The following is a 27,134-nucleotide window of genomic DNA, read 5'->3' as shown; positions in this document are numbered from 1 at the left end:
TTCTAGCGACTGATGGCCTGGGCCCCTTCTCTGCAAAGGTGCCAACTGAAGGTGTTGGAGACAAAGAGGTCAGGTGACCTCCTGGCCCGGAAAAGGAACTGAGCAGAGGAGGAGTGGCTGGAAGGGTTTGGAGGCTGGAGCTGGCTGGGGATGAGGAGTGAGGGCAGACGTGGGGGTCTGGCTCACTGTCCCCCAGAATTGGACCCGGCCGAGGGCTCCGGTTCGTGGTACCTACAAGCTCTGTTTTAGACCATGTTCCTGTCATTAAATAAACCTCTGTTTTACTGGCTGACTGAGAGTCACGTCTGACTGCAAAGTGGGGGTGCAGGGCAGGCTCGCTGTGGGAAGCGCACAGAGGGGCAGAGGATGCTGAATGCTCCAAGGAGAGACCCAGGAGGTGAAGCCGTGTGAGCTTCTTGCCCTGAAGACAGTCTGCTCCAAGGGTGAGGAGGCTCCCCAAAGTCCTGACTGCCTTTGTGAGGAGCAGTTCCAGAGCATCGCCTGGGGACTCTGTGACAGCGGCGTGCCTCATTTTCCCCCTCTACACAGTAGCATGGGCCTGTTATGTTTTTGCTGCTGTGCCAAGCTTCCAGTCTGTTTACAGGTAAAGGCTGAAAAGTAACACGCTTGTGGGACTGTCTTGTCACCATCCCTAGCATGTACACCTGATTTGTGGAAGAAATTGTTATGTCCCACATCTTTAAAGGGTTTACCACTAGTATTAACTCCTTTATTTTATCCCATAGATTAATTAGCAAAAGACAGAAGGTTAACAAATCTAGGGTGGACAGGCTTTGTTCACTCCATTTGGCTTGTTTAGTGTCTATTGCCATTTTCCCAGTTCTCTGTGCTCTCTGATGCAGATTCTTCTGCCTCTTTGGGGAAGGCTTCTAATTCAGGCATGTGTTTGAGTCTTTTGCCAGGAAAGGGTGTACTGCAACCATGCCTGTCCTCGGCCCCTCCCTCTGGAACTGCTCTGGGCTGGACCCCACACACTTGTGCAATAAGGTAACGTTTTTCTTCCTCCTGCCTTGAAGAGACAGTTTTATCCCTTACAAGTGTAGCAAGAACGTCTTTCAAAGGAGTGCTTTGGACCCCTTTGGACACCCCATTTTCTGTTTCCAATAGGTCAGCTGGATGGACACCCCCCCCCTCCTGCTCCAGGAGATCTGACCCCATTTTCCCTTAAAACCTGATCCACAGGACAGGGGTCTGGCATTTTAAATGCAGACTTTTCACCCTCCGCCAGGGAAAGATCCACCCTACAAAAGGTGGACGGACTCTCCAGCCCCTCCTCATCTTTCATCTGGGCTTCCCACTCTGGGTCCCCTCTGGGCCAGACACTCCTGTGTCCCCCAAAAGGGAAGGTGACCCTGGTCCAGCTGTGGGCTCACAGCTACCAGCTATGACAGACCCTTCAACCGTTACAATTTGCTTATGCCCATATAAACTAACACAGCTTTTAAAAGTTCACAGCGTGAATTATGTCCGAGGCGCAGCAGAGCACACTTTGGACTGCTGACTCCAGTGAACTCAAGGTAGTCAGAACACCAGGCAGGCCCGGCCCTTGCTCTCTGGTGCGATTTGTACTCCAGACCCAGAGGGGTGGGGCTTGTTGCTGGGGGAGTTATTCCTGATGACGTCCCTGTGTGGATGCTCTCCTGGAATGAGAGCGTCCACAAGGAATTCTGCTTTAAATGCACACACTACCTCAGTCTGAATTGAGTCGTGGGGTTTGCCTACCCAGGGAAGTTAAGCATCTGCATGGCCCATGGGAAACTTTCAGTGAAGGCTGGACAGACAGACAGCAGACAGGTACCTTCTCTGCACCTCGAGCCGATCTAGCGCTGTACCCTTCATGGATTCAGCACATGCCCCTTTCATTGTACTATTGGGACCTACAGCAGCACATGGAGACCCTGCCAGGGGACCAGGCTGGGCACTTGCACTCTAAACAGACGCAGCCGAGCTGCAGAGGGGGAAGAGCCATCGCTCCCATTGCATAGATGGGGTCCAGAGAGTCCCACCAGATTTTCACAAGTGCTCAGCACCCAGGAGCTCCTAATACCAAGGCTCTGCCCATTTCTCTCTGCAGGGAGTCTCCTCCTCTCCCCTGAAGGGAAGCGGGGCCTGACAGGGAGACAGATCTGCCTGTAGAGGACAGGAGATTCCCAGCTGCAGCACCTTTTCCCCCACTCAGCTACCGTTGCTGGGAGCCCCAGATACTTTTTACCAGGCACCAACTCCACCTGCAGTGCCCAGTTCAGATTCACCTACAGCCAGGGGGAGGAGAAATCCCCATCCCACTCTGCCTTGCCTCAAACCCTTCCTTCCCAGCCATGGTTCTTCTGGCCCCTGGCCTCCAAGCTGCCTGAGCAGGGCTCCTGGGGGCAAGACCTTTCTGCCCTCCCTCGGAGGGCCTGGAACCAGGGTACCCCCAGGAGGGGCAGCAAGGTCAGTAGAGGCAGTGTCACCTATGCATTCTGCAGCAGACATGCCTGTGGAGCGGGAGGCCTCAGGCCGCAGCTGGGGGCTTCCTGCAGGCAAAGCCCTGCTGAGATCCGTCTCTCAGACCAGCTGCAGTGCCGGTACCATCCTGGATGGCCAACTCCGATCCCTGCTGGATTCAGCCAGGACTAATCCAACCAAAATAACAGAACACACAGATACGGATTTACCCAATATTAGTGCATGGCAATACAGGGCATCCGTGGCCTGAACTGTAAGCAGTGCAGACAGAGGGGGAATCTCCACCGCTATATCACTTGACTCTATCCACAAGAGGCAAATGGCCCAAGTTTTCAAGTGAGCAGCGATTCTGAGAGTCCAATTCTACACCTTGCTGGGACTTGATTTTCCAGAAGTGCTGAGCACCCACGCTCTGCACATCAGGCCCCTTTCAGGGGTTTCAAATTGGAGCCCCCAAATCACCGAACACATTGGAAAGTTCAGGTCTATACAAACGATGCACAGCTTGGTCTCCTGCCTCCCCAGGCACTCACCCCAGGGGCCTCCCTTGCCCGCGGCGTGCATTTGCTTTGTTGGGATTGGACTGGATTGCAGAGTCGTTACAGCAATTAACACTGGCTAGATTCTGTTCAGTCTCAGTCTGCTGGGTTTATTTTTCTTAACAGTCAGAATTACAGACATGACCAGAACTCCAGACATCTGTCAGCCCCTGGGTGGTTCATGGTACCTTGTTGGTCAGCCGGTGTTGTGCGTCTCCCCCCTCCCCGCCCCCATCCCAATCCACACGGGATGCGAGTGCTGCAGCTACAGAGCCTGGCTCTTTAAATAAAGCTGGAGAGGCTCATTCTTTCAGCTCGGGAGGTCCCTGGTTCAGTCCCCAATGTGGCAGCTGTCACACTTGCACTATTCTCAACGTCTCTGGGCCAGGGCCAGTTCTGTCACACAGCACAGAGAGAAGCTATGGCCATTGCTCTAGGACACACATACAAGAGGAGGGGCTGCACTAAATGCCACAGCAGAAGCTAGAATTAAGACTGAACTCTCTGTGGTTAGACTTCTCACCACCAGGTCTCCAAAAACCTCAGCCTCCTGCCTTCCTTGTGCCCTGGGGTCATATGCACAGAGATCAGCTGATAACCACATACACTGACAGCAAGTAGGTTTCCAGGGCCCCACATGTTTCAGTAGGACGGAGGACCTAGTCCCAGTGCACAGACACAAACTCATCCAGGCGCAGAGTGGCTGTGAGGCCCTCGAGAGTCAAACAGGGAGGAAGAGAATGCAGGGAGCAGGGGCTCTAGGGAGCCTACCCCCTCTCCCATCCCTGCAAGCTGCCTGGGCGAGTGCTGAGAATGGAGAAGTCACCCTCCCTGCCCTCAGTGCCGCAGCAGCCGCCAGGGGCATGAGGTGCCATCGCAGGGCAAACCCCACTCAGGGTCTGGGTGTGTGGCAGAGTTTGCAGCTGGCCTGGGGTGAGCATGCGGGGCAAGTCAGACGGAGCCCCAGGCAGCAATTGGCATTTCAGACAAGAGTGTCACTCCCCCCTCCCTCAGCAGAGGTGTCCAGGCTCCCAGCACTGAGGACCCCTGGCTCGCAAAAGCTGTGACACGCCCAGAGGAAAGGCACATGCTCTAGCTACTGACACGGCAGCTGTAGTGGGGCACAGAGGGCAGATGCCACCAGCCAGTGGGAATAGGTATTTGCCTGCCAGGGCAGGCAGGCAGATTTGAAAAAGACAGCGAAAGAAGACGTGTAAACCCAGAACGCAGCATAGCCCCAGGCTGCAGCTATGGCCCCTGGCATCACACGCTGCCACCGATGCTCTGGTAAATAGGGAGGATCTCAGGAGCCCAGGGCAAAGTGCTTCTCCTCTGCAGAGCCAGAAACAGCCTCAAAGACAACGTGCACGAGCTACCAAGTTAAGCAGAATGAAATAAAAGCCAGGGACATTAGCTTCCTTACAGCCTGACAGTATTGACTCCTGCTTGACAGGGTCCAGGTTTGAGTGGCCAGTGCAACAGCGATCAATGCTGTTCAGTGTTCAGCCAGGTTAGTTCCCAGTATCCACAAGATGAACTGCACCGACGCGTGTGTGCGGATTATATAACGTATCACACTGGGCGTATCATCTGGTTGCAAGTGAAACTAGGATTAGTTAACAAACCAGCTCTGACCCCGTCTGGCTGAATGGTAGGAGCAAGCCTCCTCCAAGATTTAAACTGGGACATCATGCTTTGGATTTCCGGTCCTGAGACCAGGTGGGATATTTCAAGGTCCGACAAAACCCTCACCCCGTAAAACTGGAAAGGTCACAGAAATGAGACTTTGCACATTCTGAGATGCTTCCTAATTCCGGACTGCACTCTCCCAATCAGATTTCCACCCTATAAGCTATTAAACATTTGGGAATTAAAGGATGAAGACGGATTTCTTTTGATGACCTGGCTCTATAGGATTAAGATGATTACGTGATGTGAAACCGAGACAGAAATTAAACCGAAAGACAAGCGCATGATGGACCCTTGCTGGTACACACGCACAGCTCAGAAGCAAGCGTCACAGGAGACCGAAGTGGGGAAAAATCCAAAAAAAGGGACTTTGAAGGAGGCCGAAGTAATATTTTGCTGGAAAGGACCCCAATATTAGCCTTTAAGAAAAGGAACATTCACTACCAGGAACCTCCCTTCCCTGACGCAGGGGCGTAGAAAGTTAGGCTGTTTGTGGGCAGTGACTATTTATAAATGAAGAGATATGAGGAGCTGGCCTTAGGAGCAGTGCATGTTGAGAAAGTCCCCCACTGCATTTCTCACGACCCTGGGGCAGAAGGCGCTTTATACTCAAGAGAGTAAAATTCATGAAAAATGTGACTTCTCTACTCCAGATAGAAGTTGGCTGACTTGCGTTAACTCTTCCTGCGCTGAACGGAAGAAAGGGACAATTAGTTTGACACAAAGTTTAATTCGGTTGTTGAGTACTCCTGGTATTTCCCTAACAAGAAAATTGGTGAAGTACAGAGACTATTTCATCTGGAATCTAAGTTCTCAGGCAGGCCAGCTTCAGAAGAGACGCCTGTTTCCCTTACTCCGTTTTGGCGTTGGTCCCTCCCCCTTTGCAGATGGATGAATTCACAATCTTTTTCCATTCCAGGAAATGTAAAAGACAAATGAAAATATATTTCTATAGACCAGGCTTTTGAATCAGCATTCGCAAGTCTGCAGGAATGCTGGTGATGGTCTGTCCCTTGTTATTACGGCACCTAGCCAGGGCCGGCTCCAGGCACCAGCCCAGCAAGCAGCTGCTCGGCGCGGCCAACAGTGAGGGGTGGCACATCCAAGTCTTCAGTGGTGGGTCCCGCACTCCCTCTCAGAGTGAAGGACCAGCCGCCGAATTGCTGCCGAAGACTGAAGCAGTAGAGCTGCAGATCGCAATCGCGGCTTTTTTTTTTCTCTCTCTTTTTGCTACTTGGGGCGGTAAAAACCCTGAAGCTGGTCCTGCACCTAGCACCCCAGGCACGGGTAGGGGCGGAGCGGGGAATGACTTTGTGCTTGGCATTCATTGCACAAGATGCTGGTTTAGCGCAATATTTTTATATTGGGGTGGGTAAAAATCTGTCTGGGGACTGGTCCTGCTTTGAGCAGGGGGTTGGACTAGATACCTCCTGAGGTCCCTTCCAACCCTGATATTCTGTGATTCTGTGAATTTAGGCTCCAGTTAAGCACAGATACACAGCAGATATAATGCACTGCCTAGCCCCCATCTCAGGCCCTGCGGGTGCTACAACCAGTGTCAATCTGGTTTCCAGGTAATTGACTTCAATTTGCAAACAAGACCATGAAGAGAGGGGCTTTTGGAAGAAACAGCAGCCTCTGGAGAGGGCCTGGGTGTCCCTGGGATCTGACTGCGTGTACATTTGAGATGACTGAAAAAGGCTTTTCAGAGTCATTTAGAGAGACGTATTTGAAGCTGAAAACCCAGGGCATTGATGATGCACCTGCCAGCTTCTGTCCCTAGCGCAGTGCTAGCTGCAGGATGGGTCCAGAAATAACTCGGGCGGGTCTTGCCCCTTTGCTAGAAAGTTTGGATCAGACTCTGCCAGGGAGACGACTCATTGGAATTTTAGACCCCCCAACCCACGGAGGGCTATGGAGTCTGCTTTGTCACAACCCCACCCCAACCCACCCCCGGGTTAAACCTTGTAACTATGGAACTTTACACTCTCTTTGTGCGACAGCTCTGGCCATGCCTCAGAGCGTTACAACTGGATCATGGAAATTCGAGCTGGAAATAGACAGTCACTCCCATTCCCCAGGGCCCCGTGCAGGCGTGTTCCTTACAGCAGTGTCTTTTTAATGTCCTAAGCTACTGCCACTTCCTTTGCGGGGGGAGGGGGGGGACGACTCCACAGCCTGGGGAGAAGTGATAGCTCAGTGGTATGAGCATTGGCCTGCTAAACCCAGGGTTGTGAGTTAAACCCTTCAAGGGGCCATTTGGGGAACTGGGGTAAAAATCTGGTGATTGGTCCTGCTCTGAGCAGGGGGTTGGACTAGATGACCTCCTGAGGTCCCTTCCAACCCTGATATTCTATGATTCTAGCTGGATTTCAGGAGGAGTTTCTCAATTCTCCCATATTGCAACAATGTATCTAGCCAGGCGGCTGGGGGCAGTTCAGTCCCTTCCGGAGAGCAAAGCACCCCCTCCAGTGCCAGAGAGGCTCAGAAAGGTCCTTCCTGCTATAGCTAGAGTAGGGGAGCCCAGCATCAGTTACCACAGGCCAGTCACATGGCGTTAACTTCATTGGATGGTTACACTGCATACCCACCCCAGAATCAGAAGCCTGGCGCCTGTTTTACAGTCATAGCATTGCAATGGTCCAGACCGTTACTGGAAAGATTATGACAACCAATCATCAGCCTGGGTCCAGGACATAGCCTGCCTCTCAGGCCCTAGAACACTAGAGAGCTGGTGGGACAGGCCTGGTGTCGAAGGGGTGAAGGAAAGAAGCCAGCAGGAGGCAGGACTGTCCGAGAACCTACCTATTTATACTAGACAGAAAACCCATTCCAGTACCTGCACAGATTTCACTAATCGTGCCAAATGAAGGAAAGTGACAGACTTGCGGGACACGTTTCCCCAGCGAGCTCACATTGCCAACGCTGTGATCATTACAGATGTGTGCGCAGTTATTTCACAATTAGCACCAGTGCTTTTCAGTTACTGAAAATGATTTTCCTTTCCCGGCTCGCGGTGATTTCAGCAATTCAAGGCTCGGAATCCGTAGGGTAGCATTTTTAACAGGATTAGCGCTGTCCCTGACTCTATAAGCTATATCATCACAAATCATTTCTAAAGGCCCATACACACTTACACGGTGCCCTACACACAGATTAACCACATGCTACAGGCAGCAGATTTCCATAAATTAGATCAAGACAAGAGAACAGTTCAGGTAAGGAAGGGTTGTGGGAACCACAACAGTAAAAAACAACGCATAGTAAAAAGTGGCACAGCAGAAACAGCATCAACCACTGCAGCCTCTGAGTGGCCTGGTCCTACACTATATGGTTAGGTCGACACAAGGCAGTTTAAGTCAACCTAGCTGTGCATGTGTCTACACTTACATTTGGCTCCCACAGATGTAAGCGCCCTACTACGCTGACTTAACATCAGCACCAAGAACAGTGGAGAGTCACAGTCAATGTAGTTCGGTCGCCACAGTGATAGCGTAGACACTGCGTTACTTACATTGGCTGTTACTGTCCCACAATGCCTCGCAGTGACCACTCTGGTCACCCTTGTGAACTCCACTGCCCTCCCCATTAAAGCCCTGTGAATTTTTGAAATTCCTTATCTTGGTTGCCTAGTGTGGTGAGCACCTAGCACTTCTCCACCATTGAGCGTAACCGCCCAGCTGACCATGCTAGCTACACGCTGCAGACGCGCTCCTGCCAGGAGCAGACGGAAGATATTGGATCTCCTGGGCCTGTGTGGAGAAAAGGCTGTGCAAGTACAGCTCTGACCCAGCCACAGAAACATCTACGAGCAGATTGCTTGGTGGAGGCAGGAGAAGGGCTACAACAGGGGCCCATAGCAGCACTGCATGAAACCCAAGGAGCCGCAGCAGGCGTAACAGGAGGCCAACAAATGACGTGGTGCTGAAAGAAGAGGAGGAAGAGGACTTGGGATGACATGTTCCAGGAGATCGTGCTAGCCAATGCTGCATCAGAGAAGGATCACAGGGCCTGGAGGATCATCACTGCAGACAGCCTGGAGAAGGACGGAGTGGAGAGAAATGTGCAGCAGGAGGTGCTCGCGCTTCTCAGACAGCAAACTGAGATGCTGTGGACTCTGGCAGAGTTGCAGGTTCAACAATCCCATGCTCGCCCCCATCTGCAGCCCACTGAGAATTCAATGTTGGGACCTCCCTATAACTCTCTGCCCCCAGTATTCCAGGTGGCAGCAGGGGTCAATGCACTACTGTTGCCACTCCACCGTGGGAGACATTAAAGACATTCACAGTGTCACACACACTGACCCGTGAAAGCCACGGTTGGTTTGTGTGTACCTGAAATGGGAATGAGTGTTCTTTCCCCTTCAAAAGTTCTGTTCCCTTCCTTGATTAAGATTTGTCTTTTTTAAATTTCCTGGTTCATGTTACATAATAAAATTATATTTTTGGAACAAAATTAACCTTTATTAGTTCACACGTGTGGCCTGATGCTGAGCAGGTCTGACACTCACCAACTTCCCGTTCCTTCACTTTGCCACAGAACCCATAACATCAGCCACAGACATTGTTAATAGGTGCATTGACAATGTTATAGTCCTACATACGCAGCACTCACTACAAGATTCATACTGGGCTGCAAATCAACAGGGTCAGGTAGACCCCCCCTGCAGCAACACACACACACTACTCTGGCTCAATATTAAAATGGTCCTTCAAAGCCTCCCTGAGCCATATAGCTTCACGCTGAGCTCTTCTAATAGCCCTTGTATCTGGCTGTTCACATCTAGCAGACAGCCACGCCACCTCCACCCCAGGGGAAACGTTTCCCCCTTAGCTTCACAGATATTATGCAGAACACGGCAGACAGCTATAACCACTGGGATATTTTTCTCACTGAAGTCCAAGCTTGTAAGTAAACACCACCAGCAACATGGGTGGTCAGTGACCCGGCTGTTGGAGGAGGCTAGCCCCTTGCCCCTCCTGTTCAGCTCGGCCTTCCCTTTTGCCCCTCTCCCCTGCAGTAGCCCAGAGCACCCTCACCGCGACCCCGGAAGCAGTGGCCAGCTTTGGTGTGCTGGGGGCCAGCCCAGGAGCGCTGGGCAGTTGCGCCCCCAGCCCCGGTGCTCCAGGCAGCCAGGCCATCCCGAGCCCCAGTGCTATAGGCAGTGTGGCCCCAGCACCAGCTGCCTTAAGTCCCTGTGGGAGCAGGAGGGAGGCCAGCCAGCCCAGGCCAGCCAGGGGAGAGCACTGGGAACCACAGGAGAGGGCCTGGCCTGGGGGCAGAGCATGGGCGTGGCCATGCTAGGCTGTTTGGGGAGGCACAGCCTCCCCCTGCCTCTGATACCTGCCGCCCATGGGCAGCAACCCATCAAATACTCAAAGGCACATTCGACTGTCATTCTGCACCTGCTGAACCTGTATCTGAATTGTTCCTTGGTGCTGTCGAAGTGGCCAGTGTACGGCTCCATGAACCAGGGGAGCAAGGGATAGGCTGGCTCTCCCATGATCACTATTAGCATTTCAACATTCCCAAAGGCAAGTCACCAATCTGGAAAGAATGTCCCTGCTTGCAGGTTCCTGAACAGCCTTGTGTCTTAAAGACGCGAGCATCATGCCTGACAAGCTCACATCGATGTCAGTAAAGCGCACTGCACTCTGCACGGATGCAAGCGCTCCTGGTGAGGACGTGCACCACCGACACCAGGAGTCTAGTGCGTACATGCACCAACAATGTAATAACCGCAGCGGCTGCATGCTGACGTAACTTAGGTGGATGTACGTTTGTAGTGCGGACATGGCCTCTGTCTGCCTGTGATCGCCAGCAATAAGATATATCCAGGAGCACTCACTGCAAAGCTGCTGTGGGCTCCCCGGGCAGACTAGGGGCTTGTCTATGCTTAAAACACGACAGCAGCTGCAGCGCTTCAATGTCTGGTTCCTATGTCAATGAGCTTCCTGTGCTGATGGGCGAGGGTCTCCTGTCACCATACATAATCCCTTGTCCGGCAACGTTGCACTGTCCACACAGGGACTTAGGACAGCTTCACTACGCTGTGCAGGGCGGTGGCTTTTTCATACCCCTGACTGACGTGGTTAAACCATTGCAATTTTCTAGCGTAGACCGAGCCTAGAAGGCAGCACATTCTTCCAACTCTAACACGCTTGTTTGTGACAGCCGCCTAAGCAGACTGATTTGGAAGACCAAGGCTGCTTTGGCAGCCAAACCCAGAGTCCTTGTCACAGAAAAGCATTTTGATAACTCCATGACAGGACCTTAGAAATACACCAGCTACAGAGCACACCGAACCCCACACTAAATGAGACAGGACTTAACAGGCTTGATGCAGGAATCCCAGGGTGAATTTCTGTGGCCTGAGCAATACAGGAGGTCAGAGGGGGAGAGGGATAGCTTAGTGGTTTGAACATTGGCCTGCTAAACCCAGGGTTGTGAGCTCAATCCTTGAGGGGGTCATTTGGGGATTGGTCCTGCTTTGAGCAGGGGGTTGGACTAGATGATCTTCTGAGGTCCCTTCCAATCCTGATAATCTATGATTCTAACAGTGCTTGGAATCAATCTATCATTCAGGGAAGGTCTCAAGAACTACTACAGTTAAGGTTCCCTAATGGTTCTCATTCAAACCCTGTTTTCAGTTGCTTGTAACTTTCCAAAACATTGTTCTTTCTGGTTGATATTTCTGGGGCTCGGTCTCTTTCCATAAAGGTGACTTTCTGTTTGGAAAGTTTGAGCAAATCCCATTCAGAGAACAAAGAGGGATGATGCACACTCACTGCTTTGCAAACAAGGGAGACTTACATAAAAAAAAGTTTGACACCCAGCTGGGAGCAGAAAGCTGAACTCGACAGCCTGTGCAGAGGAACGCTTGGGAGTGTTTGATGAAAGCTGGTCTCAGTTTGACCCAGGTAGGGGTCAAAAGCCACTGTACTTCTTGTGTGCGGTGCACATGGGTAGCGTGTTTAACCTTCGCCGGGGCAGTGGGTGGTAAGGACTGGCTATGCTGTGCACACGAGTTATGCTCTGTAAGGAAGCAGCTTGGCTAACCAGCCCTTCCCTTACCCCATGTATTTTCAGTTCTCCTGCCCAGGCAAGCAGAACATCCACAGCTACCTTGAGACCAGCTGTTTAAAACGCCAGAGACACCCACTGTCCTGTTTCAGGGCACAAACCCCCCCCCCCCAACGCTGCCAGCCTGGGGGCAGGGAGGCGCTGCATTATCCCACCACTGTTGCCAGCATGGTTTTTGCCCTTAGGCTGAAGCGTCTGGGGCCATGAGACTAGAGGGCGCCCAGGCTGGCCCAGAGCTGCAGTGTCTAGGGCTGGCTCCTCCGGGCACAAACCCAGCTCCCCACAGCAGCAGGGCCAGGCAGACCTGCCCAGGGGGCCCGGGTCCCTCCGCGGCTGGCTCGGAGCCTGGGGAAGCGCCTCCAGCCGCCCCGGGGGAGAGGCTGCGCTCAGCGCCAGGGGCTGGAAACTGGTGCAACGGGTCGGTTCTGCCCGGGCCGATGCGGGGGCCGGTGGGTGGGGAGCGGTGACCCCAGCCCGGAGCGGGGCGGCGGCCGCAGCCAGCCCGTGCACGGAGGAGGCAGAAGCGCCGGGCCGATTGCCAGGCTCCGGGCGCTGCACCGAGACACTCCCGGAGGCGCGGAGCCCCCCGATCTGGGGGCCGGCGGCTGAGTCCCGCTCCCCGCACCTGCTCCTCTCCCCCTCCGCCGCCCGGGTCTGCTCCGATCCCTGCCCCGGGGCACAGTCCAGGCACCCCCGGGCTCTCCCCGCTGCGCCCCCGTGCCCGGCCCGGCTCACTCACCCAGCAGCGCGGCCAGCCCCAGGGCCAGCGGCAGCGGCTCCATCCCGCCGGCTCCCGGCACAGGCGGCTGCAGCGCCGCGCTCATCCCGCAGCAGAGCCGAGCGGGGCAGGTGCCGGAGCGCAGCCCCGGCTGGGGGGAGGAGGAGGAGGAGTCGGGGGAGGGGCCCGTTGCCCAGGTGGGGCGGCCCCAGCAGGTGGTGGGCGGGGCGGGGCAAGCCGATCAGGTGGGAGGGGCGGCTCCCCAGGCGCGGGCAGGGAGGGGTTGGGCCGGTGTCCCAGGAGAGGGGGGGAAGCGCTGATCCCGGCGCTGGAAGGGTTGGTCCGGTGTCCCGGGAGAGCCTATGGGGCGGGGGGGGGCGCTGATCCCGGCGCTGGAGGGGTTGGTCCGGTGTCCCGGGAGAGCCGATGGGGGGCGGGGAGCGCTGATCCCGGCGCTGGAGGGGTTGGTCCGGTGTCCCGGGAGAGCCTATGGGGCGGGGGGGGGGCGCTGATCCCGGCTCTGGAGGGGTTGGTCCGGTGTCCCGGGAGAGCCTATGGGGCGGGGAGCGCTGATCCCGGCGCTGGAAGGGTTGGTCCGGTGTCCCGGGAGAGCCGATTAGGGGGCGGGGGAGCGCTGATCCCGGCGCTGGAAGGGTTGGTCCGGTGTCCCGGGAGATCCTATGCGGGGGGTGGGGGGGGGCGCTGATCCCGGCGCCGGAGGGGTTGGTCCGGTGTCCCGGGAGAGCCTATGGGGCGGGGAGCGCTGATCCCGGCGCTGGAAGGGTTGGTCCGGTGTCCCGGGAGAGCCTATGGGGCGGGGGGAGCGCTGATCCCAGCGCCGGAGGGGTTGGTCCGGTGTCCCGGGAGAGCCTATGGGGCGGGGGGGGGGGCGCTGATCCCGGCCCCGGAGGGGTTGGTCCGGTGTCCCGGGAGATCCTATGCGGGGGGTGGGGGGGGGGGCGCTGATCCCGGCGCCGGAGGGGTTGGTCCGGTGTCCCGGGAGAGCCTATGGGGCGGGGAGCGCTGATCCCAGCGCTGGAGGGGTTGGTCCGGTGTCCCGGGAGAGCCTATGGGGCGGGGAGCGCTGATCCCGGCGCTGGAAGGGTTGGTCCGGTGTCCCGGGAGAGCCGATGGGGAGGGGGGAGCGCTGATCCCAGCGCCGGAGGGGTTGGTCCGGTGTCCCGGGAGAGCCTATGGGGCGGGGAGCGCTGATCCCAGCGCTGGAGGGGTTGGTCCGGTGTCCCAGGAGAGCCTATGGGGCGGGGAGCGCTGATCCCGGCGCTGGAAGGGTTGGTCCGGTGTCCCGGGAGAGCCTATGGGGCGGGGGGAGCGCTGATCCCAGCGCCGGAGGGGTTGGTCCGGTGTCCCGGGAGAGCCTATGGGGCGGGGGGAGCGCTGATCCCAGCGCTGGAGGGGTTGGTCCGGTGTCCCGGGAGAGCCTATGGGGCGGGGGGGGGGGGCGCTGATCCCGGCCCCGGAGGGGTTGGTCCGGTGTCCCGGGAGAGCCTATGGAGCGGGGGGGGGGGGGGGGGGGGGCGCTGATCCAGGCGCCAGAGGGGTCTCCGCTCTGGCACTGCCCAGCCAGCAGGGGCCAGGAGCCGGAGCCTGCTCGATAAGCTCCTGGCTTTGCCCCATGGGGCTGCTGGCTTCCACCCCCACCCCCCATCTGACACAAGGCTGAGGGGGAGCCCCAGGGTTAGGTCTCCGATCAAGCCAGGCTCTATTCCCCTCGGCCAGTCCCTGGCTCCCGACATCGCTAGGTCCAGCTGCAAAATGCAGAGAACAACTTTCCACCCACCCTCCCCACTTCCTCGGGGGAGGGGAGCTCTTCAGGGCAGAGGGGTCTTCGTGTGGGTGCAGGGCCTGGCACACTGACTCCCTGCTAAGCCCTCAGCACCACTGGCCCTAATAATGTACCTGCTGCAGCATGCTGGCTATAAGGTAACCCCCTCAGCCCCAGCCACACTGGCTCAGGGGCTTAGCTTTCCCATCCTGGCTGATAGCTGCTCTTCTAGGGAAAGCCTGCCCCCCAGAATACAACCCCGGGCAGCAGGGGTACAGCAAGGAGCTGGGGGTGGCAGGCCTGTGCTTTGTTACTTACAGGACTGGGAGGGGGTGTGTGTAAAACATTAACTCCCCTCCCCCCCACCACAACTGTCCCTTCTCTTTCACCCACATCAGCTGCCCCTAGCCCTTTGCCATCCCAAATGGTCAAGCCTCTCCCTGTCCCTCTCTGGAGAGGAGCAATTTACTCCCCACTAGCGGGCCTAGGCCCTGGTCCTGCCACAAACACCTCGTGAGATCTCACTGTAGGATCAGTGTCAATAGTCAGTAGCCTTCAGGCACTGGCAGATCAAGGGTTCTTGAGCCTGCTGGCCTTGTACCAGGCAGGGGGACCTCAGCTGGAACAGCATGCACAGTTCTGGTCACCCATGTTCAAGAAAGATGAATCCAACCTGGAACAGGTGCAAAGAAGGGCTGCCAGGAGGCACTGAGGAATGGAGACATCGTGCTGTGAAGGGCTGTTTCATGGAAGATTGGATCCTGGTTCCCGTGAAGCCAGCCAGCTCTGCCACATACTGAACTTTGGGGCAAAACCTCTTTTTTAAGCTAGGAAAAGGAACTGTTAATAAGTCTCCATCCTAGTTCACATTTTATGATTTTGTTTTGTATTGTAGCCATTTGTTTCCATCACACACTTGTCTCCTTCCATCAAGGTTTTTAAGGCCTGGCCTGACAAAGCCCTGACTGGGATGATTCAGTTGATGTTGATCCTGCTTTGAGCAGGGGGTAGGACTAGATGACCTCCTGAGGTCCCTTCCAACCCTGATGTTCTATGATTCTAGTGGAATCTCTGTCTTTCCTTAACTAACCCTCCATTTGTTTCATTACAAGTGCCGTGTGTTATATAGAAGCACGCTGGAGGCAGGGGGTAACAAGATGACTCTCAGTCCTGGGCAAACAACCTAGATAGTTTTAAGATGGTGCTTGGTAAATTTAGGAAGAGAACTGTGTGACGGGGCTGGACTTGAGGAGCCAGGAGATCCATTCCAGTCCTATGTTCCTGAGGGGGAGGCTTCCACAAAGGGCTCCAATGTTTGCCCATCCCACCTGGAGTTGCTGTGCATGTGATTTCTCCTTAGTAACTGACACAGAGTGTAGAAGCTCCAAGGTGCGAGCAGCTCTCTTCACACCAGCCTCGCATTCCCACCTCATTTGCAGACCCACTGCTTGGAGCTGTGTTCTCAGTCTGGCAAGTTTTACTCTAAATTAAAAACAAAACCAAAACCACCTTGAGTAAACTTAACAGCACAGAGAAGGGGAAACAGATAAACAGGGCCAGACAGAACAAAGCTTCATGCTTCTGCAATGCCTCCAGGCAGGACCTACGAGCACTTCAGAGTTTGGCACAGCTCCCCCTTAACACTGACCTATCCAGCACCCGGGGATCTGCCTATCTCATAAACACCAAACTTTAGCATGAAAAAGCAAAATCAAGTCCCTGATCCCCAGTGGAGACGTTACACATTCTGCATCTATGTAACTCCTTCAGCTGCAGCCAAAGCAGAAACACGCCTTGATCCAGAAGTTACAATTCAGTGATCTCAACTGCGTGGAGTGGAGTTGTAGCCATGTTGGTCCCCGGATATTAGAAAGACTAGGTGGATGAGGTAATATCTTTTATTGAACCCACTTCTGTTGGGGAGAGAAGTTTTCAAACTCCACAGAGCTCTTCTTCAAGGCTGGGACAGGTACTCCAAACTGCAAGGTGGATCAGATTCTCTTATGACTGCAGAGATATCAACAGGGCCCTCTGCCTTGAATGGTCCCTTACAATAGGTGCTAATTTATGCTAAATAATCTGTTCCACCCTGAAGAAGAGCTCTGTGTAGTTCGAAAGCCTCTCTCTCACCAACAGAAGTTGGTCCAGTAAAAGATGTCACCTCCCCCACCTTGTCTCCCTAATGAGCTGAACTGGTATGTCCACATACCTCTCCCAGCTATCGTTTCAGGCTGCCTCAGACTCCAGCACTGGTTACACTCAATCACACCAGTTACTCTATAGACACACGAGGATTAGAAGTGCACTTTTTAAAAAATATGAAGTGGCAAGATCCAGGCTGTGGAATCATGGAAAATGGGAGCTCCAGATGCAGGCAGGCTTCCTTCCTCCCCCACACCCAGTGTGTTTTTCTTTATATCACCAGCAATGGTGAGGAGTGCAGCATGATCCCACTCAGCTCTCTGGGTTGCTCCTTCCCAGGTGGTCTCCTTTGGGGCCTGATCCTGCACTTGGAGTCACACAGGCACACTCTGTTGATTTCAGTCAGACTCCACACAGGCACAAAGGTTTGCAAGTGTGGATACAATACCAGGAGCGGGACCTGCCTTCCTGTCTTTGCAGGAACCGCACAGGCTGGACGCAGCGGGCAGAGCTTTGCAGTCAGTGGTTCATCTTGCCACGTAAGATGGGGCAGGGGTTATGGCGATAAGCACATTCTTGCACCATGCTTCCCCCTCTCAGCAACAGTCAGCAGCATCATTGGCAGGAAATCCATCTACTGGCCCTTCCCAGCAACTGACACAGAATCTGGAGTCCTGAAGCCACTTCTGTCATCCACCCCTCCAAGGACCCCTCTGACTCTGATCGTGAAGGGAAGGGGGGACCTATATCCCTTCCACCTCAGGCTCCCTGTGATGTTATTGACATGAACTGGGATCGTATAGATCATTGTTGCAACCAAAGTCCTGTAGTGGCAAAAAAACCTTGTATACAGGGGTCAAATAGGGTGTCTAAGACAAGGCAATGGGTTGCTGGTTATGGTTATGCTATCTGTACGTGTATCATTTTTGTAGCTGAAGTTATGAATATCAGTTCTACACTGTCTGTATTGCAAACTTCTGCTATGCTATGGGTGACACCCCAGAGAAGTTGGCGTCAGCTCTGCCTAGCCTGCCTGATGGCCCATTAAGGACCATCAGCTACACAACTGACCCATGGAGAGAAGGCAGATCCGCCTTGTAACTCAGCAAAGCATGCAGGGACTTGCCCATGTGACTCGAGACTCCATTTTGCTGTAATTTTCCACATTAAGAACAAAGAGGTGTTCTTACACCTGGAAAAGACTATAAAAGGCTGATGCCTCATCTCCATCTTGTCTTCAATCCTGCTTCTTACCTCTGGAGGGACTTTGCTACAAACGGAAGCTCTATACAAAGGACTTATGACCCATCCAGCTGGGGATGTACTCTAGAGACTTGATTGGAACCTGCAGTTTATTCTATCACTGCTACAAGCCTGAACCAAGAACTTTGCCATTACTGTATGTAATTGATTCCATTTAACCAATTCTAGCTCTCATCTATATCTTTTCCCCTTTATTCATAAACCTTTAGATTCTAAAAGACTGGTAAGAGTGTGATTTGTGGATAAGATCTGATTTGTATATTGACCTGGGTCTGGGGCTTGGTCCTTTGGGATTGGGAGAACCGTTCTCTTTTATTAGGTTATTGGTTTTCATAACATTTGTCCCCATAACGAGTGGCATTGATGGTGATACTGAGAAACTTGAGTGTCTAAGGGAATTCTTGTGTGACTTGTGGTTAGCCAGTGGGGCAAAACCACAGCTCTCTCTGGCTGGCTGGTTTGGTTTACCTTAAAGGTGGAAAAACTCCAGCCTTGGGCTGTAATGGCCGTTTTAAGCAATTTGTCCTGACCTGGAACTCTGCATAGGGTCTCGCCAGAACCAGCATCATTACACTCCCCCAGCCCTGGCCTGATGGCAACTCAGCACTCCTCTGTCCAGGGTCCTTGACTGAGACCCTGTCCACACAGGGGGCTTAGCTGGTTGGTGTACAATACCATGTACAGGGGATAGCTGTGCCCTCTTTCAATTTCCATCTATGTACTTATGTTTAAGGTTACATTTTAGTCACAGGTATTTTTAATGAAAGTCATGAACAGGTCATGGGCAGTAAACAAAAATTCATGACCTGTACCCTGTGCATGACTTTTACTATATACCCCTAAAACTTGAGCTGGGGGTGGTCCAGGACCCCTGCTGATGCTGGGAGGGAAGGTTGGTGGGACTGGCAAGCTCCCTGCCTGGCTACGACCGGTATGTCCCTGCAAATCCCAGGGGGAGGGGCAGCGAGGGGGGCTCTGCCCACTGCTCCCACCACAAGGGCCCGCTCCGCAGCTCCCATTGGTTAGGAGCGCAGCCCATGGGAGCTGTGGGGGCAGTGCTTGTGGTCGCTAGCAGTGCACAGAGACCTCTGGCCCCTCCACTGGAGCTGCAGGGACATACCGATGGGAGGCAGGGAGCCTCCTCCCCAGGTAAGTGCTACCCCGCACACTAACCCCCTGCCCCAGCCCTGAGCGCCCTCCCACACCCAAACTGCTGCTGCCCAGGAGCTGCCCAGCTCAGGCAGCCTGAGCCAGCCGCACTAGAAGTCAGGAATGTTAGGGAAAGTCATGGAATGAGTGACTTCCATCACCTCCATGACAGACACGCAGCCTTACTCATGATAAACACAGCCCTCCAAGGTATTACACTGTGTGCACAGGCATTTTCACACCAACTAACTAGAGTGAGTGTGGACAATGCTCCTGTGTTGACAAGACCTGAAACGGACAGGGATTGCAGCTTCCAAAGAGACTCTGCCTTTCAGCACCTCTCCTAAAGGCTGCAGGGCTCTCTTCGGGGAGGTCTATGCAAAGTTATCCAGAGAAAAGGAATCTTAACAAAAAACAGACAATGGAATTAAAAAAAACCCCTCCCCCGTTTGCTTAATGTACCCAAGACAGCAGGGGATGGAACTTGGGACCTTTGGATCTTTAAGTGGGAATTTCTGCTTCCTGAGCGGAGACCCAGCCCCTGTGGCTCACACCCACTCTCAGGCCTGGGCTCCACTAGCGGGGGGGTTTGAACTAAGATACTTCGACTTCGCATAGCTGAAGTTGTGTATCTTAGTTCGACTTACCTGGCTGTCCTCGTGGAGGCGAATCGACTGCCGGGGCTCCCCCGTTGACTCCACTTACGCCTCCTTACCGAGGTGGAGTATGGGCGTCGATTAGCGGTTCGATTTATCGCACCCAGACGAGACATGATGAAATCAATCCCTGATACATCGAACACTACCCACCGATCCGTAGACATACCCTCAGGCTGAGTGGTTTAGCCCTGGGAGGGGGATAGAGCCACACTGTGGAAACCTGGGTTATATTAACATATGTAGATTTACGCATCTCAGACTAAACTAGCGAAGGTGCTCTCAGCCGAACTACAGAGGAAAAAGGACATTTCTCTGACCGCTCTGGGAGTCTCCCTCACTGTCCAGATACTAACGGCCCCAAGCCATGTTTTGCCAAGAAATACGACTGGGCGCAGACCCCTCCTCTTTCACTATCAGAGTTGAACTCCCACCTCCTGAGCACATTTGCTAGCTCGAGATGAGCAGCCCCAGGTGGGAGAAGAATTTTGTTCCTGCCCCATTTCACAGAGGTATCATCCACCTGTGCCCGCAGCTAGCAAAAGGCCTAGGCACGAATGGGTGCATTTCACCCCATGTGAACTGGTCTAGGGAACTCTCTAAAAGTAATTGCTTGGCAGCTTCTCTACCACGGAGAGAATGAATATGCCCCAAATAAATTACTAGTTAGGAAAATAAATCTCCAGATAAACACGGGCAATGTTAGCTTGCTGCTTAATCAGATTAGGACTGCAGACTAACAACTTTAACATGTTCTTAAATCAAATCAGGACTCAGCCAAAGCTCTAAATATGAACAAACCGATTAGATTTGTGTGGAGGGCCCAGCAGTAGATTAATCTATTTTATACCTGCGGAGAAATCTATTTCCTATCTTCCTGCACCATCCGTGTCCCTGGCCCCAGTTAGTCAGAGATCATTCCAGCTGAACCAGAGAACCCAGGGGAAGGTGGAGTCAGACAGCCCACCCTGGTCTGAGCAATTTCAGGTCACACCCTGCCCCCTTTCTGCATGGCCAACTAACACAACACACTGCAGCTTTACGCCAGACATCACGGGCACTGCCCACCTTCCAGCCTTCATGGTCCTGGGCCTTCCTTCAGCAGGAGGCACGATGCTCCCCCGTCAGTACCTGGATCACTCTGATAAATGCCTGGGCAATGAAAGAAGCTGGGTAATCGAGTGTTCTAGTGAGATGGGGTGTTTGGGCATGCCCTAGAAGGGACCCCACCCCAGCACTGTCCACAGGAAGTGGCTCCACCAAGCCAGCTGCTGGCCTGGGTTTTCATCTGGAACTCAGGGAGGCACTACCAGCTGGGAGGGATTTAGTGCAGCTGAGGGTATTTAAGATCCAACACCCTGAAGAAGGGAGCCCTGCCAAGGGAGCTGTACACCCCGGGGCTGGAGCAGGAGCAGGAGCATCAAGACACCGGAGCAGCTACTCTGGGGAGAGCTGGATGGAGAGCACAGGCAGCTGCTAGGACAGATATGTATGTGTGCAGGTGCCAGGGTGGGAGGTGGGAAATGGGAACCAAACTTCCTTAAAGCCAGAGGCTTTTCCCCAATTTGTGTGATTTACACCCGCACTGCTGGTGACCGTTCAAACCACAGCCTCTGCTGACCTCGCTGTTCCACACTGGCCCTGTGATAACTATGTATAAAATACACCAGATATCCTGGAATATTTGAAACAGACAAACTCCCACTCTGTTCGGTGCTAGGCTCCGCACAGGACATGAGAACTAGCGCGGCGCTAGCTGGACGCTAGTGCACGGTGCTTGAATTAAAGGGTGGGCTTTACTGGTTGACATCTCACTAGAGGAGTGCATGATGCCACCCCATGCAGCTGTCCTCAAGTGAGGTAACCCTTTAAGAGCGGCACAGGGCAGGAGTCCTGTCTGGTATGCGGATGTGAATCCAGATTGACTCCTGAAGTTAAAGGATTTATTCTGGTGCAGCTGAGACAGGGCTCTGGCCCAACATAAGCCTGCAGCACAGCTGGGTGCTTGTTTAAACCAGAAGGAGATAGGCACTGGCGCCCCTAAGCGTTGTGAGCAGCAGAAATCATTCTTTGCAGCAGGGTGCCCTCTGCTGGAGCCAGCACAAATCATGCAGGATCCAGTCCTGCAAAGTGCCAGCTGCCTACAGCTTCCAGGAGCAGAGGTTGCCCGGCAGAGGCCCTGAGCACCTCCCAGGTCCAGTAGAAAACCTTGTATAGTGATGAGCTGGAAGAGAGTGGGTGAGTTTAAAGCTGGATTGGGACTAACTTGAACAACTTATCTCCTATCAGCTGTTTTCCTTGCTACACTCATCTCTTCTGACTCCTTTGCTTGTGAAGTTTCACCACCTAGACACACTCGGTGAGGCAAATACAGTGGTGATACGTGACAGGATGTAAGCGGTCAGGAGTCTGTTAGGGTAACTCACGCCTTCTTTGGCATCCCACTGTGTAAATGACACCAGCCTAGACTCATTTCTGAACTTGGCCCTGTAACTGCAATGTTACTTTCCGCACTTCCCCAGCGAATCCATCCTAGATCACACCCCCAACAAGGGAACATGTTTCAAAAAGACCCTGCAAAAATGAACACTTCTATCTAGTCAAAGCCTCACGGAGAGCCAAACATGTAACTGACCTATTGATCTTCCTGGGTGGCGGACTCAGCATTTTATGCAACTCACCATTTCTGTGGAAGCACATTTGGTCCTCGCATGTGGCTTACCCTTCTGTTTATTTAATGATTGCTAATACTTGGTTTCCGTGCTGTAAAGCATTATCCACTGAGACCCATGAATTCTTTAGTAATTAAAATATGTAGAATCCAGGATTCTAGGAGCTAGAGGTAGGAAGCTGTGAGGGACAGAAAGGAGAATGCAGACAGAGGGTAGAAGAATGGAGGGAGAGAGGTGGAAATAGAGTAGAAAGGGGAAATGATGGAGAAGTAGGAAAAGTGGCTAGTAAAAGGAGGACAGGAAATATAGGGGGAAGTGGAAGAAGAGAAAGGGAATTTTTAACATGGGAAACGTAGAAATGGCAATATCCTGACATAGTGTTCATACAATCGAATCCACCTATGGTTGGATGGAAGTCTCTGGCCTGCGTGGTGCAGGTCAGACTAAATGATCATTGTGATCATGTCCGGCCTTAAAAATCTAGATTCATGGCTTAGAAGGTCAGAAGAGACCATTGGGATCATCTAGTCTGATCTCCTCTAAAACACAGGCCAAAGGATGTCCCTCGATTGTTTGTTTGAACCAGAGCAGATCATTTAGGGGAAAAAAACAACCAGCCTTGATTTTAAAATTGCCAGGGATGGAGAATCCACCCCAGTCTTTGTTCCAATGGCTAATTACCCTCACTCTTAAAAACATGCACCTTATTTGCAGGCTTCAACCTCCAGCCACACGATCTTGGTATAACTTTATCTGCTAGTTTGAAGAACTTATTATCAAATATCTGTTCCCCATGTAGATAACTACAGACTGATCAAGTCACCTTCTCTTTGTTAAGGGGTTAAGCTGAACAGATCGAGCTCCTTTATTCTAAATGCATCAAGGGGGAAATGTGACTAGACATAAAATCATGCAAATATATGTAAATATATTCCAGAATTGTGACTCTCTGACTCCTGACAAGTTGCTATTTCAGCCCCCAGTGTTAAAGTTTTACTCACTGCTGCTCCAGGTGGCTTGTCAGGCATGTTGGGATCTTTTGAGTTAAATGGGCTATAGCCATTTTAAAAGGAGTGTAATAACTGCAGAATATTAATAAGACCACACTGGTGAGTGACACATGGAATAGCCGATTTCCAAGCAGCTGCCCATCTATGGAGCAATGACTTGGTCTCAGAATTTTGGGAGTGACTCCTCCCACTGGCTAGTTCCTGAATTTGAGACATTTTCATGATGGAGGAGCAGGAAAAGGTGCTCACCCACATCCTGGATGTATAAACGAGCCAAGCCAGATACACGTGGAAGGTGCAGGCAGAGGCCACTGGCTGGAGTGGTGAATCCTGGGGCCCTGATAGGTCACTCGGTGGCTGCTGTAGCTTCTCTCCACACTCATGGAGAGGCTGACTGTAGGTTCTGGTGCCTGGGGAGGAGTCGCTGGACGTGACAGCCTCTTGGTGTACACACAGGTGGTCAGTGTGCATTGCTCATTGCAGGGTGGACCAGTCACGTGGTGCGTACAGAGATTCCAGTCTGTGGACGTTGAATGAATTGGGTGCAATGGGAAGGTCTCTGGGCACAGCAGACACTTCATTCCTGAAGGAAATGGATCACTCAGCCTCTAAAACAAAAGGAAACAGGATGTCAGCGTGTATGGCGGGTGCAGACCCTTGAGGGTCACTAGGCACTTGGCTGCATGACATCCCCTGAGAGCTTGCTCAGCATGCCCATGCAGCTCACATGGCTGGTGGGTGCCCTGCCATGGCTGGTGGGTGCCATGGTTTCTCGCTGGCCATGGGGTGGCTCCTGGGGGAGATGGGTGCTTGGTCCCGGCTATGGTAAGGAGAGGGTGTGCATGGGGAAGGGGCACAGAAGGTATGCTGGCCATAATGGCAGTTTAACAGAATCACTGGCTATGAGGGTTGCTGGGCAAGGTTGGGAGTTTCAGCACCCATGTGGGAGGCTAAGTGCCATGGAGAGCTGGTCCAGTGCCCATTACACGCCACAACAGGTCATCAGTGCATGGGTTCAGGATCTGCACACGGAAGGACTTGATTATAGCAGCATAAATGTTTGCTAGGTGCTGTGCTTATGCTGCAGTCTCTGGGTGTGACGGGTGCTCCATGCACACATGGCTCAGTCCCTGGGTGCCCCGTATGCCCAGGAGCAGGCCCTGGGTGTGATGGGTGCTCCATGCACACGGGGCAGAGGCCCTAGGTGCCCTGTATGAGTAGGGAGTGCTTACTGGGTGTAATGGGGGCTCCATGCACACAGAGCAGAGTCTTACACAAGGAGCAGTGGCTGGATGTGCCCAGATGTGCATGCAGCCTTGCCTGGTGGACCCTGCATGGGCACTTCCACTCTCCAGGGCATCCAGCTGTGGACTGGTGCCTCTGCTCCCGCTGTCAACTCACTCTCCAAACCCTATTCTACCCTAAATCCCAACACAGGCTGCCTGAACCCAGCCAGTTCACAGGAGTTTTAGCTCCACACCCGCTGTCTATGCCTCCTTGGGCTCAGCAAGCCGAGGGTGGGGGGCTGTGACCTGACAAAGTGCAGCCAGGGGCAAGGCACAGAAGGGGATGCAAAACGTGCCTTCGCCAAGGATTCTTCCCCAGGGGAAGCAAGAGCATTCAAGGAAACTAAAGGGAAGTGCTTGGCCATTGGCTCTGCTAGAAAAGCATTTGGATGAGGCTTGTGTGCTTGGAACCAAATAAAAACTACTAGGTGGATTGCCACGGTGCTGGTTTGAACTTCTGTTTAATTTACAATGTAAAAACCAACCTCCCCCCCACCAAGGTGTCTGCAAACCAGGGGCCCAGTCCTGCTGTCAGTGAAATGAAAGTGGGAGGTTACAGCAGCTTGGTCTTAGCTGATTTCTCTTCCCCCCCATATGCATCACCTCTGCATGTGGCCCAGGCACAGAACAGCCACCCCTACACAAACACTAGTGCAGTTCAAAGTAGTAACTGCCCTTCTGGCATTCAGTGCCTCTGACTTGGGGGGGGGGGGGGGCAGGTGAGGGAGGAGCAATGGACTACAAGATGCAGTTTAGGTACATTGATATACAGACAGTACTGTGGGGGAAGGAGTGGGGGGATGATTTGGCCAAAGATACTAGGTCCAACCCTGACCTACAAAAAGCGATACGGCATCTTTTTGTCCCTAGAGAGCAGACAGGACCTTTCATGTACGATCCCACCCAACAGCACAGGGTACACTGCATCATCTTCAACAGGATGAGGGTCAGGAGTGAATCCCCGCAGGACTCCCAGCCCTGGGGTATTTCCCCACTTACGAAGCAAATGGTTATTTTGCACAGAACAGCATGAGCCTCCTCGGTGAAGGTATGTTACATTCTTTGTTCTCCTCCAAACACATCCTGTTCTGATTGCCACAATGGTTAGACACTTCTCTACGCCAATCAGAAGCACTTCTGTGGCACTACACTATGTAACTGACCAATCTAAAGAGCAAAGCAAACAATCCAAAAAAAACCCCACACTCTTCTGAGGACAAGTTAAGTGAGATATGAACAGATACCGCCCAAAAGTCTCCCAAAACAGAACCAGGCCACTTAAAAGAAGTGTGACACACCACTGGGCTCAGCCTTACCTGCCTAGCTGGGCTTTCCCTTGGAGCAGGGATCCTTTTCAAGAGCCACAAAGCAAACAGCAAAAGCACCACACTGTGTTGGTAATTGTGACCTGCAAGAGCCTTTCAGAAGAAGGTTATGTGCTTTGCTTGGCGATTTGGGGTCTGGGGCCTGTAACAGATTTGATACAGAGAACGAATGCTTTCCCACAGTCCCTGTAGCAGGACGTATTGCGGGATGCTGGCCGGAAGATGAGGGCAGTTTTGAGTAACTGGCTGTGATCTTACCACAGGAGGCTGGAGGAGGAGGGAACCTGCAGACACAATGGCTAGAAACGTGCTCCCTTCAGAAGGCTGGTCTTCCACAGTGACACTGGCACTTCCCTGCTCCATGCTGTCTCCTGCAATGGCAGGACCTTGGGTTAGCTGGGCAGGGCACTAGGAAACAGCTGGGTGAACACCCTGCGGCTGCCTTGTAGGCCTGGCTGGCTACTGGGAGTATATGGCACCATTTCTTTGCACTGGTTCCATATCAGATACTGCACCAGTCTCAGGGGCCTTTCAAACCCTTAAGAGATCAGGGCTGGTCTGAGATAGTTTGTAACTCCCTCCCCTGGCCAATACGATAGCTGCAACTGGGTCTACAGGGGCAAGGACTTTGCTGAACTGAGCCTTTAATTCTCAGCACCTCATTGAAGAGACTGACAGACTAAGGGCAACGCCACAAGTGATTGTGGGGGAAAGGATGAGGAAACTAAGAACTAAATCAGTGTGGATTGGACATGAAGCACTGGAATGGGTTCCCTAGGGAGATGGTGGAATCTCCTTCCTTGGAGGTTTTTAAGGTCAGGTATGACAAAGCCCTGGCTGGGATGATTTAGTTGGGAATTGGTCCTGCTTTGAGCAGGGGGTTGGACTAGATGGCCTCCTGAGGTCCCTTCCAACCCTGATATCTATGATTCTATGAGCTAGCCAAGGATGGGGTGGGGAAAGAGCAAAGGCCAAGGAGGAGAGGGACTGTTTAGTGGAAGGGAGACAGTTCGAACTAGGGCAATGAGAGGCAGAGAAAAGGGACTGTTCAGGCTGGACATTAGGAAAAGCTCAGGGAAAGAATGGGAGCCCAATCACCTGCACCTCTGAATACGAGCCGAACAAAATACCGGTAACCAACAATACTCACATCACTTGTCCTTGCAGAGACGGATGGTGCAAGTGTCTCCGGTACGCTCCGCCCTCTCACCACATTTAGTCAGGCTCCCAGGAGGCCACGTTTTATGCTGTTCTTTATCTGCACTAGATCTCAGGTCAACTTCTCCATCCGTGCAGGAGGCACCACTCAGGATCACTGACAGTGGCTCCGCCGTTCTGTGACTGTCTCTT

At 53.2% G+C, this 27,134-nt stretch overlaps 1 protein-coding gene and 2 long non-coding RNA genes across 3 annotated transcripts in view; all 3 read right to left on the bottom strand.

Annotated features, from left to right (window-relative positions):
- Positions 1–12,617, bottom strand: part of ESAM (endothelial cell adhesion molecule) — an 89,336-nt gene extending 76,719 nt beyond the window's left edge. Inside the window, exon 1 of the mRNA XM_050921677.1 lies at positions 12,520–12,617. Within this exon, the coding sequence (XP_050777634.1) occupies positions 12,520–12,604 (85 nt within the window). The 5' untranslated portion in view covers positions 12,605–12,617. The remainder of the gene's footprint in view (positions 1–12,519) is intronic.
- LOC127033702 (uncharacterized) overlaps positions 1–27,134 on the bottom strand; it is a 332,515-nt gene that overhangs the window by 78,490 nt on the left and 226,891 nt on the right. The gene's annotated exons all lie outside the window — the stretch shown is intronic.
- On the bottom strand, positions 23,072–27,132 carry LOC127033690 (uncharacterized). The gene is made up of 2 exons (XR_007769176.1): positions 26,935–27,132; positions 23,072–23,781 (listed from the first exon to the last, which is right to left on the bottom strand). It is a non-coding gene; the product is annotated as an uncharacterized LOC127033690 (long non-coding RNA).

Source organism: Gopherus flavomarginatus, chromosome 13 (assembly GCF_025201925.1).
Source record: "Gopherus flavomarginatus isolate rGopFla2 chromosome 13, rGopFla2.mat.asm, whole genome shotgun sequence".
Lineage (NCBI taxonomy): Eukaryota > Metazoa > Chordata > Testudines > Testudinidae > Gopherus > Gopherus flavomarginatus.
This window is presented reverse-complemented; position numbering and strand designations above follow the sequence as displayed.